The sequence below is a fragment of the Miscanthus floridulus genome, chromosome 7, assembly GCF_019320115.1.
Source record: "Miscanthus floridulus cultivar M001 chromosome 7, ASM1932011v1, whole genome shotgun sequence".
Classification (NCBI taxonomy): domain Eukaryota; kingdom Viridiplantae; phylum Streptophyta; class Magnoliopsida; order Poales; family Poaceae; genus Miscanthus; species Miscanthus floridulus.
In genome coordinates, this window is record NC_089586.1 from 82,252,651 (window position 1) to 82,266,690 (window position 14,040).

Genomic DNA, 14,040 nt, shown 5'->3' on the forward strand with positions numbered 1-14,040 from the left:
TCAAATGACAGTCGCCGTTCATCGGTTTGTGAGACCCCACTTTGAGAACTTAATCATATATCTACAGTTTGTCCCATACTTGGAGCTGCGTACTTTCGAGTTCTTGCTTGTGTTCTTCGTTTGGTAGGCAGGGATTTGTTTTCTTGGCGAGGTCAATGGATTGGTGACACGGTTGATAACTAGAGAAGTTATGGTGCTAAGATTACAGGGTTCGGGTCTTCCGATCTAAAGCCGGATCGATGTGTCATGCTCCACTAAAACGATAGTTATCATCAACCTGACGGAAGATCGAGAATCATGTCCCCATCAAGTGGTATTAGAGCTTCAGGTATACTATCAGGTTCGTATCTTACCCTTAGTTTGAGTGTTTTCGCCTTTGTCCCATAGTCCACCACCATATTTGTTTCATGTCCTACAACCATCCGTGTCATAGCCTTGCATATTTCAGTTTCAGAGTCAGCCATGTTGAGTTTGTGCCCTAGGTTAGGTCTTGTTGCTGGTTTAGATCGTGTTTGAGTCTAGTTTGTGTGATCCTTCACTGTTTTCCATCAACCCTAGCCACCACCATCCAAAAATTTACATCTTTTGTCCACATAAAACCTTGATTCGAGCGTCTTCCTTAAAACAGTCACAACTTTTGCATCTAAACTTGAAAGGGGTGAATTTTATATCTACGGAGAACGCCAGAAAATTTTAGATCCATTTTTACCGACCATAGATAGGTTTACAAAAATTAGATTTATGAAATTCGATCGGAAAAATCAAGTTTTTGGGTCCATAAGTTTTGGCATGCTTTTCAGAGCACAATCCTGATTTTGTATAGGCCACATCTTTTATCCATTTGAGCTCAAATTTTTTATGATTTATTCTTGTGTGCTCCTTCCTAAGAAAAAATATCAAAAGAGCAAAAGCAAGAAAAAAGTTTGGACAAAAAAGAAAAGAAAAAATAGTAAAAGAGGAGAAGAGAAGAGATCGAAAATGAGCACATAAGGAACACTCAATAGCTCTATTGTTTGTGGTTACTTTTGCCTTGTCTGTATTTCTGTTGCTGCCTTTCATACTTGTTTCACTCCCTTGTCTGTCACAACTGGTGCTAGGAACACATATAGGCCAACAACTAGGATAAGTGCTCTGGACATTCATTCAATATTGCTATCTGTTACTGACTTGTGCACCACATATACATATTTATTCTTTTGTGTGCCTCCCAATCTCCACATATACTTTAGATTGGTACAGAAAAAGACCCTTACAATCTTGGTGCTACGCCCTCACAGGTATCGTGAATCAGCTGCTGGTTGTACCGTCCACTGTTTTGCTTTGGTAAGAACACTTGTAGGAATTTGGTAAGACGTGCGAGAGCGTGTTTCCACCACCACATATAATAGTTGATAGGCATTTATTTTAATTTCTAACAATATCAAACAACGAGTTTCTGTTTAAGAGTAAATTGTAGGAAATCATGGACCCGAAGTTTACAAGGATGGACCAAATGAAGAACAATCAGCCATCCCATATAGACTATAATCACCAAGGTATGAGAGGTAAATTGACCATATCACCCTATTATGGATTTTATGATGGAGAAGAATATTTTGATTGGGAGATGACTGTAAAACAAGAATTTAATTCTCACCTAGTTCCTGAGATACATAAAGTCAGACTTGCTACTAGTGAATTTAAGAATTTTGCTAAAATCTGGTGGTGAGAACTAGGCAATATGAGATTACAACCCAAATCATGGGATAAAAAGAAGAAGCAATGCGTGATCATTTTATTCCTCTTTCTTATAAACATGATTGGCGTAAGAAATTACAGCGCTTAGAGCAGGGCAATATGTCTGTCCGGGAATATTATGTAGAGTTTCGAAAGTATATAATATGATGTGGGATAGTAGAGGACATAGAAGATGAAATTATTCGCTTTTATTATGGTTTGAGGCACGAAATACAGGATATTGTTTTTCCTAAAAAAATTACATTGTCAACCGTTTGTTCCAACTTGCTATGCTTGTAGAAAAAGATTTGCATGGATGTCAACAAAAGAACCAAAACAACATTAGCGACCTCACCAACCAGGTATTAGCATGGGTGGAGCAAGCATTTACGAAGATCGAGACTACGATAAGCAGACGAGTGTCCGCTTCCACTGCTACAGTAGCATCTTCGCCACCACCTCCAACACCCACTTTAGAGCATGATAAAATTTTAAACCCTGCTGAAATTGTACAGCCTGGTAGAGAGAGTGTTGCTAGTGAGAACACAGAGATTGATATTAAATGTAAAAATCACCAAGTATCTAAATTGAAAAATCCTTTTATGCTTGCTACAAAATCTGATATTGCTGAAATTGGTGACGAAGTGTTGAATTTGTCCATCACTCATGCTATAATAGAGCAATATTTAGTGGACACTAAATCAGAATTACCTTTGTCACAAAATTGTTTTGCTATTGCTTGTGATAAAGAAGTGTTGTGTGATAGTGCTTCTATTATACATATGCCACAACTAGCGAATGAGATTGATTCTTTTGTTTCGGAATAAAATACTTGCGCTAAAAATAAACAATTGCTTCACATTGCCACTGAACAAGATAAACTAAAATTGTTGTCTACTTTAAATACTTTGGGATATATTGAGTTTGAAACTCTGTGTACTCCGAGTAGTTTGGAGGAGAAATTTAAACGTGCTGAATTGCCATGGTTATCTAGATATACATATCACTTTATTGGCAAATATAATTGTAAATGAGGGTATATGGTGCATCGTGTCTACTTTTGTTTAAATCCAAAATCTCCTTTTGTTGTGCAACAATATGATCAATTAGAGGGCTGGAATAGATATAATCATGTCATGCTAAAATCCCCAAGTTTTCTTATAAATAAACAGGTTAAATTTCAAGAAGGAGAACAATGTTGGCTACTACCTACAACTTCCCATCCAACAAAGCTCAAACCGAGGACAGTTTGCTGTCAAGAAGGGGAGGATGATAAGGACATGACACCTTCCGATATGACCATTAATTATAAGGTGAGCTCATTCCTACATTTGCATAGTGATTTTTGGAACAATTCACTTAGTTCCATATATACGTGTCATTATTTGATTGTAGGTATAAATGTGTCTCAAAGTGCAAGTCCATCAAAGTTAAACTTTCAAGTCATCGGCAACCCGACAATACTATATTAGAAAGGCTATAACTTTTTCATCTGGAGTGAGTTTGAGGTCCATGAGCACTTGATCTGGTCCCACCTCAATATCACGTCGGCAAGGTCTTCAAATCATCAAGATATTCTGCCACTATTTCTGTTGGGTGCTACGACATCGTCGTGGGCTTGTTATTCACACTTGGGACCCACGCCTAAGTTGGAGCATGTCCAAGAAGATGAAGAACACCTAAGAGATGACCTAGGATATCCTCCTCCTTGGCCACCACCTTAGGAGCCAAGCATGGGCGTCCAAGCCAAGTTGAAGGCCCAATCCAAGTCAAGTTCGAGTCCATCTCTGGCTCCAGGAGCAACGTGTAGTAAAACGGATGCCCAGGTCATATACGGACTCCGTTTTCGATGATCCACGAATGGATGGAAAGATAATTTGATAAGGAAATCAATAGAAGTGGTCCCACATAAAAATCCCATCAGAATCAATGGGAATCGTCAAAATAAGTTGACGTCCAGAATCTGTTAGGCCGCTGCATCGCCGTCTTTTTGGGACATTTGAGCCTTGTAACGTGTCGGGACTCCTTAGGACGCGAGTAGGGGTCCTTGGACGTCCCTTAGGCTATATAATCAGCAGTCGTCGCCTACGTTAGGGTTTGGGTTTTGCTTAAATCATTCTGTCCATTGACAGTCACCGTTCATTGATTTATGAGACCCCACTTTGACAACTTAATCAATCATACATCTACAGTTGTCCCATACTTTGAGCTGCGTATTTTCGAGTTCTTACTTGTGCTCTTCGTTTCGCAGGCAGGGATTATCCTTCTTGGCGAGGTCAATCGGATTGGTGACACGGTTGATAACCAGAGAAGTTGTGGTGGTAAGATTGCAGAATTCGGGTCTTTTGATCTGAAGCCGGATCGGTGTGTCGTGCTCCATCAAAACGATAGTTATCATCAACCTGACGGAAGATCGGGAATCGCGTCCCCATCACGAGGGAGCAAAATATGGATTCGAAAGAAAAAGATATGAGATGATCAGAATTTTAGGTTTACAAAGAATCAAGGAACTAAACAATTTTGTAAATACTTGGATAGCACTTTTATCGAGAAATGAAGGAGCTCATCAATAGAAAACTAAAGACTTCCTTAATTTGGACTTAATATAAGTTGAACAGGACACAGGCTATAAACGGGGGAAGAAAAAGAATGGTGTGATGACAATAAGATTGGTCAATGATAACTAGTTGCAAAACTACTCCGTATGTCCAAAAGGTATTTTCAACTGAAAATCAATTTAATTTATTGAAAAAAGGGTAAACTGTCCCCGCTACTTGCGGGCTAGTTATATTTATATTGGAAAAAAAGTGTAAAATCTAAAAGAAAAAGAATGTACATATTCTAAACTAAAAAAATGGTACATGAATATACATCTACAATATTGTCCATTGCAGAGAGCGCAGAAATTGGTGCTGTTCTCCGGCTGGCAACGGTGCCTCCGAGACGAGAAAGCGATGGTAACGCTAGCTGATACCCTGTTCCAAGTCGACTCCTTCGCTACCACCCGCACCGGCACAGGAGCACGAAGAAGTCGCCCCCGCCCCTTGCCTTCCGAAGCTCCACAGCCTCGTGATCGATCTGAGCCTCGCCGATCCCGGTGACTTGGCAGGGTCGCGCGGGGTGAGCGCCGGCGTCGGCACGGCCAACTCTGGGATCTCGATAGCCATGGCGGCCGTGGAGCCAGTGCCAGAGCCAGCGGTGACCGCGCCATGCTCAGACACGCCGAGAAGCACGCTGGCGGGCAGGTTGGCGGTGGCGTAGTTGGCGGGCTCCGGCGGTACGGGTGGAAGAGCCAAGGAAGACACCGGATGAGGAGATACAGATACGTCGTCGGGCTTGGAGACGGTGAGCCGGCAGAGCGGGCAGGTGGTGTGGGAGGCGAGCCACATGTCGACGCACTCGGCGTGGAAGCCGTGCCCGCAGCGGGGCAGGAACCGGGCCGCCTCGCCGTCCTGGAGCTCGGCGAGGCACACGGCGCACTCCACCGCGTCCTGCTGGTGCCGCCCCTTGTCCGAACCGTGGCGGTACACCGTGACAGGCAGCGAGCGCAGCAGCTCCGGGTCGACGCCCCTGCTGGTCCGCACCCCACCACCGCTGCTGCCACCGGCCGTCGTCCGCGGACCACGGCGCCGCCGCCGCCGGCGGCTTTGTTCGCCCTGCTGGTGGCTTTGCCTGTCCCAGGCGTTGATGCAGTACTGGAGGGCGATGATGCCGAACGCGAAGAAGACGAAGAGCAGGAGGATGCCCGCCACGGTGAGGATGCTGGCGAGCGTCATGGCGCCCGCCGCCCCTGCTGCCGTGGGCGCCGGGGGCGTGCCAGGGCCGGCCCCTGCTTGCTCGGAGTCTTGCGTCATCTGTCGGTGGAACGCGAAGCGCCGAAGCCCCAGTTGTTGGCGTCGCCGTTGGTGTGCCGTGTGGATCGGAGGTGGAACGAGGACTCGGGAGTCGAGAGCTCGCGCGCATATATATATGCCGTGCCGTGACGACGGAGGAGGGCGAGGATCGGAGAAGATGTTGAGAAATTGTCGCGCGCTTGCACCTGCCCTGCTGCGTCTGTGTCTGCTGCTGCGGCCAAGCGAGACCGGTGGTAGCGCACCTGGCCAGGCGAGACCGGTCAATGGCGGCGGTGGGCATCTTTGATTCCACGAACGCGCGCTTGCACTTGGATGGATCCTTGCGTAGGATTATTTCCTTTAGAAACGTGCGTGCGCTATGGAGTGATTTTGATTGGTCCGTCAGTTTCACCACGTGAGTGCGAGTAGGGCGAGCGAGGTCATGTTGTTGTCTTTTTGACGCTCCAGCGATGCCCGTGTTTATCTCAGACCCCCAGAGTAACGACTTTTGACCATGTCACTTGTGGACAGTCCGAAGCACAATCTTTTTACTGTCAAAAACATGGTGCCAGACTGCCAGTTATAGTCAACGTATATTCCCTCGCCCTCACGGCTCATGCGCGCTGTCAAAAAAGAGAGAAGAAGGTAGATTCGCGTGCAAAAATTAAAAGATGGTTGCATCTTGTCTCTTTCTAATAAAACTCAGGCTCGTGTCACATCGAACCGTTCGGACGCTGATTAGGAGGATTAAACATGAACTAATTATAAAACTAATCGCACAGGCGTAGACTAATTAGCGAGACGAATCTATTAACCCTAATTAATCCATAATTAGCAAATGTTTACTATAGCACCACATTACCAAATCATGGACTAATTAGACTTATAGATTCGTCTCGTAAATTACCATCAATCTGTGTAATTAGTTTTATAATTAACATATGTTTAATACTCCTAATTAGTATAAAGATTCGATGTGACTGGACTAAACTACAGAGAATATGCATGGAAGGCGCCATGACCAAGTTGAATTTTTCACGTGCCGTGTTATATAAACAGTGTGTGAAGTGATGCGGTTCGGTATATATTCTCCTCGCAATTAATCAAACGGACTTGCTAGCGGACATCCGATCCCGTGCGCTAGCGGCGGACGGTGCTCGTGCAGCGAGCGAGCGAGTGCCCCAGCAGCATCGGGCTTGTGAGCGAGCACCCCAGCAGCGGATCCACGCCGCCCCGGACGTCGGCTGCGCCGCCAGACCGTGCGCGGGGACTGCTCGTGCCCCTCCCGCTTTCCATGCGCATCCCATGTGCAACGTCCTGATTTACTTTTGAAATATTCAGATGCAACACATACAACGTATAAAAGAAGATAGATGAAACACAGAAATATGCGTCTAAAACACTTGAAAACCATTGCAAACATACGCAACATCCAGATAAAAGACTTGCAACATATGTGTGAAATATATGCAACATCCAGATATCCACTTGCAACAAACGTCTAAAAACAGATGAAACATTATGAACAGACGTTTGTAACATACATGTACAACCATTGCAATACATGCAACATCCCGATCTACTTTTACAACATCAATATGAAACACTTAAAACATACATCTAAAACAACTGAAATACTTGAAAACATGGGCTTGCAACATGTCTGAAAACGCCTAGAACACTTAAAAACAACGTCGTTGGCAACCACAACCTATCTGGTGAGGAACTGCGGTGGCACAAGACTCCCCATCCTACCGACGACACGAGATGGATGGGGGCACACACGCAGGTGCAGGTGCAGGTGCAGACCTCTCCAGGTGCACGTGCAGGCCTCTCCAGCCTCCCCTTCCGTGACAGGCAAAGGTGGATGGGGGCGCGGCGCGGGCGCACGGAGCAGCGTGGGAAGGGGCCTGATGTAGCGTTGCAACGCTGGAGAACGTCACGGCGGGCGGCCCTACGATGGAGAAGGTGAGCAGCGCTGTTTTTTAGAAGTCGTGAAGAAGTGCGCTGAGTGGAGTGGGGCGAGCGACGTTCGTGCAGACGGACGCCCACCTTCCATCCTGCGCCTGCGCCCCGCATCCCCATCCCGCGCCTGCGCCTGCGTCTAGACGCAACACCCTACTCTCACCCCAACGCCAACGCCAATGCTGCAGGGATTACCAACGGCCTGGCACCGAAAGCAGCACAGAGCACACGATGGTGGAGCACTGGGAAGAGAAGGATGGTCTATCGTCAGGCTGCTCACCTCGCTGGCGGCGTGAGAGGCGGAGGAGCCACACAGACCGCGCGGGCGCCGCAGACACGTCTAGACGGGAGCTGGCGCTGCTGGAGTCCAACGCCGACACCAAGTCGCAGGCCATGGCGGAGTTCGAGGTCGCCACCAGGTCCGAGCGCTCCAAGCTCCCGTCTTATCTCATCTCCTCTGCAACATTGCTCCCATTGTTGCAACATAAGTAGTATACGTTTGAAACAATCAGATCTACTTTTACAACATAATAGTATAGTCATTGCAATATTCGGATCTACTTTTGCAACATTCAGACAAAACACTTACAATATTTGGATGAAACATTGGCAACATACGTCTGAAACAGATGAAACATCCAGGTAAACACAATTGCAACGTACGTCTAAAAATAGCTGAAACATTTGGAACATACACTTGCAACATACCTCTAAAACATATGAAACACTTGAAATATACATATGCAACATCTCCAATTTACTTTTGTAACATCCATAAGAAACACTTGCAACATACCTCTAAAACATATGAAACACTTGAAATATACATATACAACATAGGGGAGGGGAAGGCCGGGACCGATCGATTCCGGCTGTCGGGGTGGGAACCGGCGGTGAGCGGTGGCGTGCAAGCACCACCAACACCGGTCGCGCTCGTGGGGTGCCCTTGGCTCGGCTGGGGAAGACCTGAGGCGCCACGACACGTGCGCCCAGCGGCCGTGGCGGGACAGCGGCGCGCGCAACGGTGAGGGAGCGAGCGACGCGGGTGGGTGCGCACGGGCGGGAGCTAGAGCAGAGAGGCGCGGGTGGGCACGCAACGGCCGGGAGCGAGGAGCATGCGGCGATGGGAGGCGGGAGTAGCGAGACAGAGTTGGGATCATGTGGCATCGGAAGGGGCGCGGACGGCGCGGTAGTAAGTGAGAAGCCGTGTCTGGACATCCTCACATGAGCATTACCAATTTTTTTAATTAAATATACGGTGGCATTGAAGTTTGTTCGCAGATACTACCTCCGTCCGGGAAAAAAAAAGCTCCATTCTTGATCATACTATTTTCAAAAGTTTAATTAAATTTATGGAGAATAGTATTAATTTTTTTTGCAGGTAATAGGTATATATTACAAAGAAATATCTAGTTAAGAATCTAGTAATATTTATTTAGTATAAACATGTTACATGTTTTTTTATATAAATTTGATTAAATTCAAAATAAGTTAGGGAATCATAGCTCGTCTTTGAAGGTTTACACACAGCACGGGACAGCGAGAGGAGCGGCCAAATTAAAGCGACCGCTTGTGTGCCGGCAACCAAATGGAGTTACGTTACGTGCGTGGCTACAGTGCTACACGCCTACACGAACACGAGCGCGGCTAACCTAATGGATCAGAGTTGCGTGCAGGTGCTCAGATGCGGTGCTCTCGCTTCGGCTCTCATCTCGCCTTGACTCCCAATTCCCAAAGGTCCATTCTTGGCGCACACGGATCACGGTCACGGATGAGTAGTTTTGAGCAATTGTTTAATCGTCGGACGGACGATGCACTTCTTGGTTAGTCTACCGGTTGTTGTGAAGAAATTGGCTTTTACCGTAGATTTCTTGCTGATAAAGTTCACCGGTCGCCTTCGTCTGTGGTTGACTACCATGTGTCAATTTCAGCTAGCATCACATGGACATGAAAACTCGCACTGCCACGGTTAATACGAACTGTAGCATAATACCGTCGCGTCCCTGCAATCAAATAGTGATAGCGTTCTTTTTCTCTTTTTGAAACTCAAGGGGTTTTTATTACTGACATGAATTAATTTATCACTATTAGACAATTATATAACATTGTGACACGGCCACTCGGTGAACAGGTACATACAATGACTGACACAATTCCCAATCCAGATGCCGGAGCTGAAGGTGTCGCTGTTTCTACTAGTAGAGGTATAAACAATGAAATGCAGGGTACTGCTCCTTTTCATGCAGATCATACTACCGCCAGCACCACCAGGATGCCTGCAACTGAACAACAATGGCGAACTGCGAGGGACACTGCTGTCAGGTATGAACACCTTCACTGCAGGGAACAGTTCTGCATCGATGAATCAGACGTACAGGTCCCGAAGTCACCTGGAGGACAGATACTTGATTCACGCCCTCTTCGGCTGGCCGGAAAAACGGTCGATGTTGATTTGTTGTGAGAGAAAAACATTGTTATTTCGTTGAAATGGTACGGCCGATAAGTTCAAGCGAACAGGGACTACTCCAAGGCGTCAGGTGCTACACCGACGCCTCAACAACACCTGATCTACCCTCACTCCCACCCAGAAATGCGGGAATTGGATTGTTTATTATCAATACCCAGGTTTACAAGGCGCAAACCATCTATATCAAGGCCAAGATGACAGAAACTACATCAGTGCTGATGGCTGAGGCCACGGCAATGGCACTTGCTGCAATTGTCACTCACCGCCTTAACCTGCAGCAAACTAACTTCTTATCAGACAATCAACAGCTTGTGCATTTCCTAAATGCCTCGGACCAAGCAAATCCACCGGATTGGAGGATCAAACACTTCACTCAGGTGTTCACTAACTACACAAGTCAAGGGGACACAAGAATTCTCAGAATACACAGAACCAGACGGCGGACATTCTAGCTAGACAAGCTCTTCTAGACTCTCAGCCAGCTTCTCTTAGCTTGGCTTGTTCTTGCTCTAATGCAGCACATGTATCTCAGTGTCCTTTACAGGATGCACTGCTTTCAGTACCATTGACCTCTGTAACGCTCTTAACAGCTGTTTGCTGTTGAAATGAAAGCTATTTGTTGTTAAAAAAAAACATTGTGACACGGCACTTTTTTTTTAGGGGATTGTGACACGGCACCTAGAAGTTGAGCCAAACGTTAACTTACTTTGGCCCAAAACCTTGATTTAGCTCGACAGCCCAAATTTCAGCGAGGTAGCAATTTGCTGCCGAAAATAAATGAAAAAGAAATAATCATCAGGCCGACACAACTTAATCTCCACCCAAGTTGCGCTTTTTTGGGCCCATCTCGGCCCTTACACGCGGGCCGTGCGGAAGCGGCCACCGAAATGGCCTTCTTCGTGTTTGGGCTTAGAAATGGTGTGAAATGAGCCCTATAAATTTTTGCTTGAACAGTTATGCAAGGGTGTAAGGATCTATTTAGATGCACATGCCTAATTATTAGTTTGGGCTAAAAATTAGTTAATTAGTTGTGTTTAGCTGGCTAGTTGGCGAACACCTGGTCAAAGAATTGGCTAAAAAATTAGTCCAGCTATTAGCTCTCCTGTTTGGATGCATTAGACCTCATTTTAACTAAGTTTTAGTTAGCTAGCAATTCCCTTTTGTATCAAACCGGCCATAAGTCTAGTTTACTAGTTGCTTATAAGTTGGAGGATTGTGGAGGATACTCAAAATCGCCATACTCCATTAGTCCATTCGAGCATTTTTCTAGCTCGCTCACACCCAAATTTCTACGTTGCTCAGTCGTGTAGCAAACTTGCAATGTGCTCGATTTCATTCGAGGTTGCCCATTAGGCTAGGCTTACCTTAAAAGCCACTGAGCATTATATTTTTCAAAATAGGTACATATTGGCGTGTCAGCGGCAAAAGGGCATGTAGCCCAATGATTATAAGAGTCCCAGTAGCACCTCGATATTAGGTATGACTCTATGTGAGAGCGAACTTTTTAGAATTTAACGACATTGTGCTTTCAGTGGTAGGCGACATTCATGTCGACAGAGAGGCACCTTTAGTGACTTCGTCATTCTCGAGGATTTGCTGGCCCAATCTTCGAAGACGCTCATAAAGTAGGATTTACGTGTGTGCGTTCATAAAGATGTGATTGTGCGTACGTTATGAGTGCGTTGTAATGAAAAAAAATACATTGGCGTATTAGCGTCCTCGGTTTATTCTACGGTGAACGGTATGGCGTGTGTTGTCGTTGTGATTGTGTTATTACTATGCTTGACATTTTTCCTCGTTATATATTACTCCCTCCATCCTAAATTATAAATCATTTAAATTTTCTTAGAGAGTTAAAGCATCACAAGTTTGATTAAAATTATAGAGAATATTACAAAATTTATGACATCACATAGGAATACTATGAAAATATAATTAATGAAGAATATAATGATACTTGTTTTGGTATTATAAATATTATTATTTTATTATATAAATTTGGTCAAACTTTAGATGTTTTTACTCTCTAAGAAAGATGGAATGACTTATAATTTGTGACAAAGGAAGTATATTATTTTTTATTTTAGTAAAATTCACTAGGGGTCTTTAAACTTGTCTTATGTTCTCAAATAGTCCGTGTACTCTGAAAACCGAATTTTCGGGTCCCTAAACTTGTTAAATGTCTGTCCAAACCGCTTTTGAAATACCAGTTTTGCACACGTGGCCGCCACCATGTCTACTTAGTCCAAAATAGATGCCGGCAGAGCCCCTCCATGGCGGACAACTCAATGTCTATGAGCACCACCTGCATCTCTAGGACCGTGCGACATAGCCCCTCCGCAGCGGCCGCAGGGTCGACGCTCCTGGTGGAGGTGGTAGCCAGCGGGTCCTCGGGCCCACCGAGCTTGATGATTGTGCATAAGTGTGGGCCCATGGTGGACAACAGTCAACACCATGGCATGCGCGGAGAAGACGTGGTCTAGGAGCAACGTGGGGTGCGGGATCTCCGCAATGGCCGCCGGGCTCAGCGCTACTACACTGCGCCACGCCGGTTGAGGCAAAACTCACAGACCCCTGTGGAATGCTCTGGCTGCATCACGGCAAGTGTGGGGGTATGGCCCCCAAGACATGGGCTGCGCCCCTAGGGGTGGCTCGGCCCACAAGGTTAAGGCATGCACGACGCTGCTCGGCGTGCACCGCAAGACATTGTATAGTACCAAATAGGCTACTTTACTTGTAACCCTACCTCCTCCAGAGTATATAAGGAGAGGTAGGGGTCCCCTAGTGGATAGGATCCATCAGGATCTATCAGATCGGATCTACATACAGATCAATACAATACACCAAACATACAGGACGTAGGGTATTACATCGATCAGACAGCCCGAACCTGTCTAAATCACTATCTCTGCGCCTTGTGTCACCATCCGGTTCCTGATTACGCGCACCTCCACCGACAAATCTACCATCACGGGATACCCCTCGGTGGACTACTGAGCATATTCTGTCGACAGTTGGCGCGCCAGGCAGGGGTGTGCGCTTGATCCATGACGAGCCAGATAGACCTCAAATCAACAGCGCGTTCTCGTCATCAATCTCGTGAAGATCCATACCGGTCCACGACGACGATTCATCGTTGGCTACACCAGCAATGCGACAGCAGATCCGATCTTGGAACCACCTCCGAGGTCGCCTTCACCAACAACTCACCGCCCGCCAGGTGTTCGCCGTCAACGCCGACCAGATAACGTCATACATCGCCGATCAGACGCTCCGTCTAAAGCTAAGTCATGCTTTAATATTCTTCTAAATATTCTTCAATCTCCGTATATCGCCATGATGTTTTTTCGAACTGTTTTCTCCATATTTGCTCTCCAAACAATTTGTCGAACCCCTGAACAGCCCTGTTAATGCTCGGACGCCTCCAGAGATGGCCCTATCTCCGGCTCCTCCCTACACGTGCTACGGGCTCCGCGCTCTGCGTTATGGGTGGTCGACAGCGGCTCCTTAGTCACGCCTATTCCTCCTACATGTGCACGGGCTCCGCGCTCGACGTTATGGATTATGGGCTAGCTAGGGCTGGAGACTCAGCTACACACTAACTGTTCGGGCGGTTTATATTAAATATAAATATATCTTCACGTCAACTGATCGCCGAACAGCATACGTCGTTTCATCACCATTGCTGATTTTTCTCCGGAGTTTATTTATTTGTACATCATGTACTACCCATTCTACATGTTTGTATTGCAGGATCATTGTCCAGGTGATCGGACCACCTGGTGCTCGGACTTCTCCACCGATTAACTGGTTGGACCGCTTGGTTCATGGACTCCGTCGCCGACCAGTTGATCGGACTGTTCGCCGGTCGTTTCTACTCAATGTTCACTTCGCCGCCGATCAGTCGACCAGACTGTTCATCGCTGGTGCTTCATCGCCAGCGACGTCGGTTACTCCTCGGCCCTCGGATTCTTCGTGCTTGAGGACTAAGTGGGCACACTTCACCGCGCGGACATCGTCAACTACGTCAGTGCTCAGACCTCGCCGCCTACGCCGGGC

The 14,040-nt window shown here is 46.4% G+C and overlaps 1 protein-coding gene across 1 annotated transcript; it reads right to left on the bottom strand.

The window, feature by feature from the left end:
* Window positions 1-4,448: 4,448 nt before the first annotated feature.
* Window positions 4,449-5,645, bottom strand: LOC136463596 (E3 ubiquitin-protein ligase EL5-like). Its single transcript, XM_066462576.1, has one exon. It carries the CDS (start codon window positions 5,568-5,570, stop codon window positions 4,680-4,682), a length of 891 nt encoding a protein of 296 aa, XP_066318673.1. The 5' UTR covers window positions 5,571-5,645; the 3' UTR covers window positions 4,449-4,679.
* Window positions 5,646-14,040: the final 8,395 nt, after the last annotated feature.

Coding starts and splice junctions, on each gene's coding strand:
- LOC136463596 (XM_066462576.1), bottom strand. CDS start 5,570: ATGACGCAAGACTCCGAGCAAGCAGGGGCCGGCCCTGGCACGCCCCCG.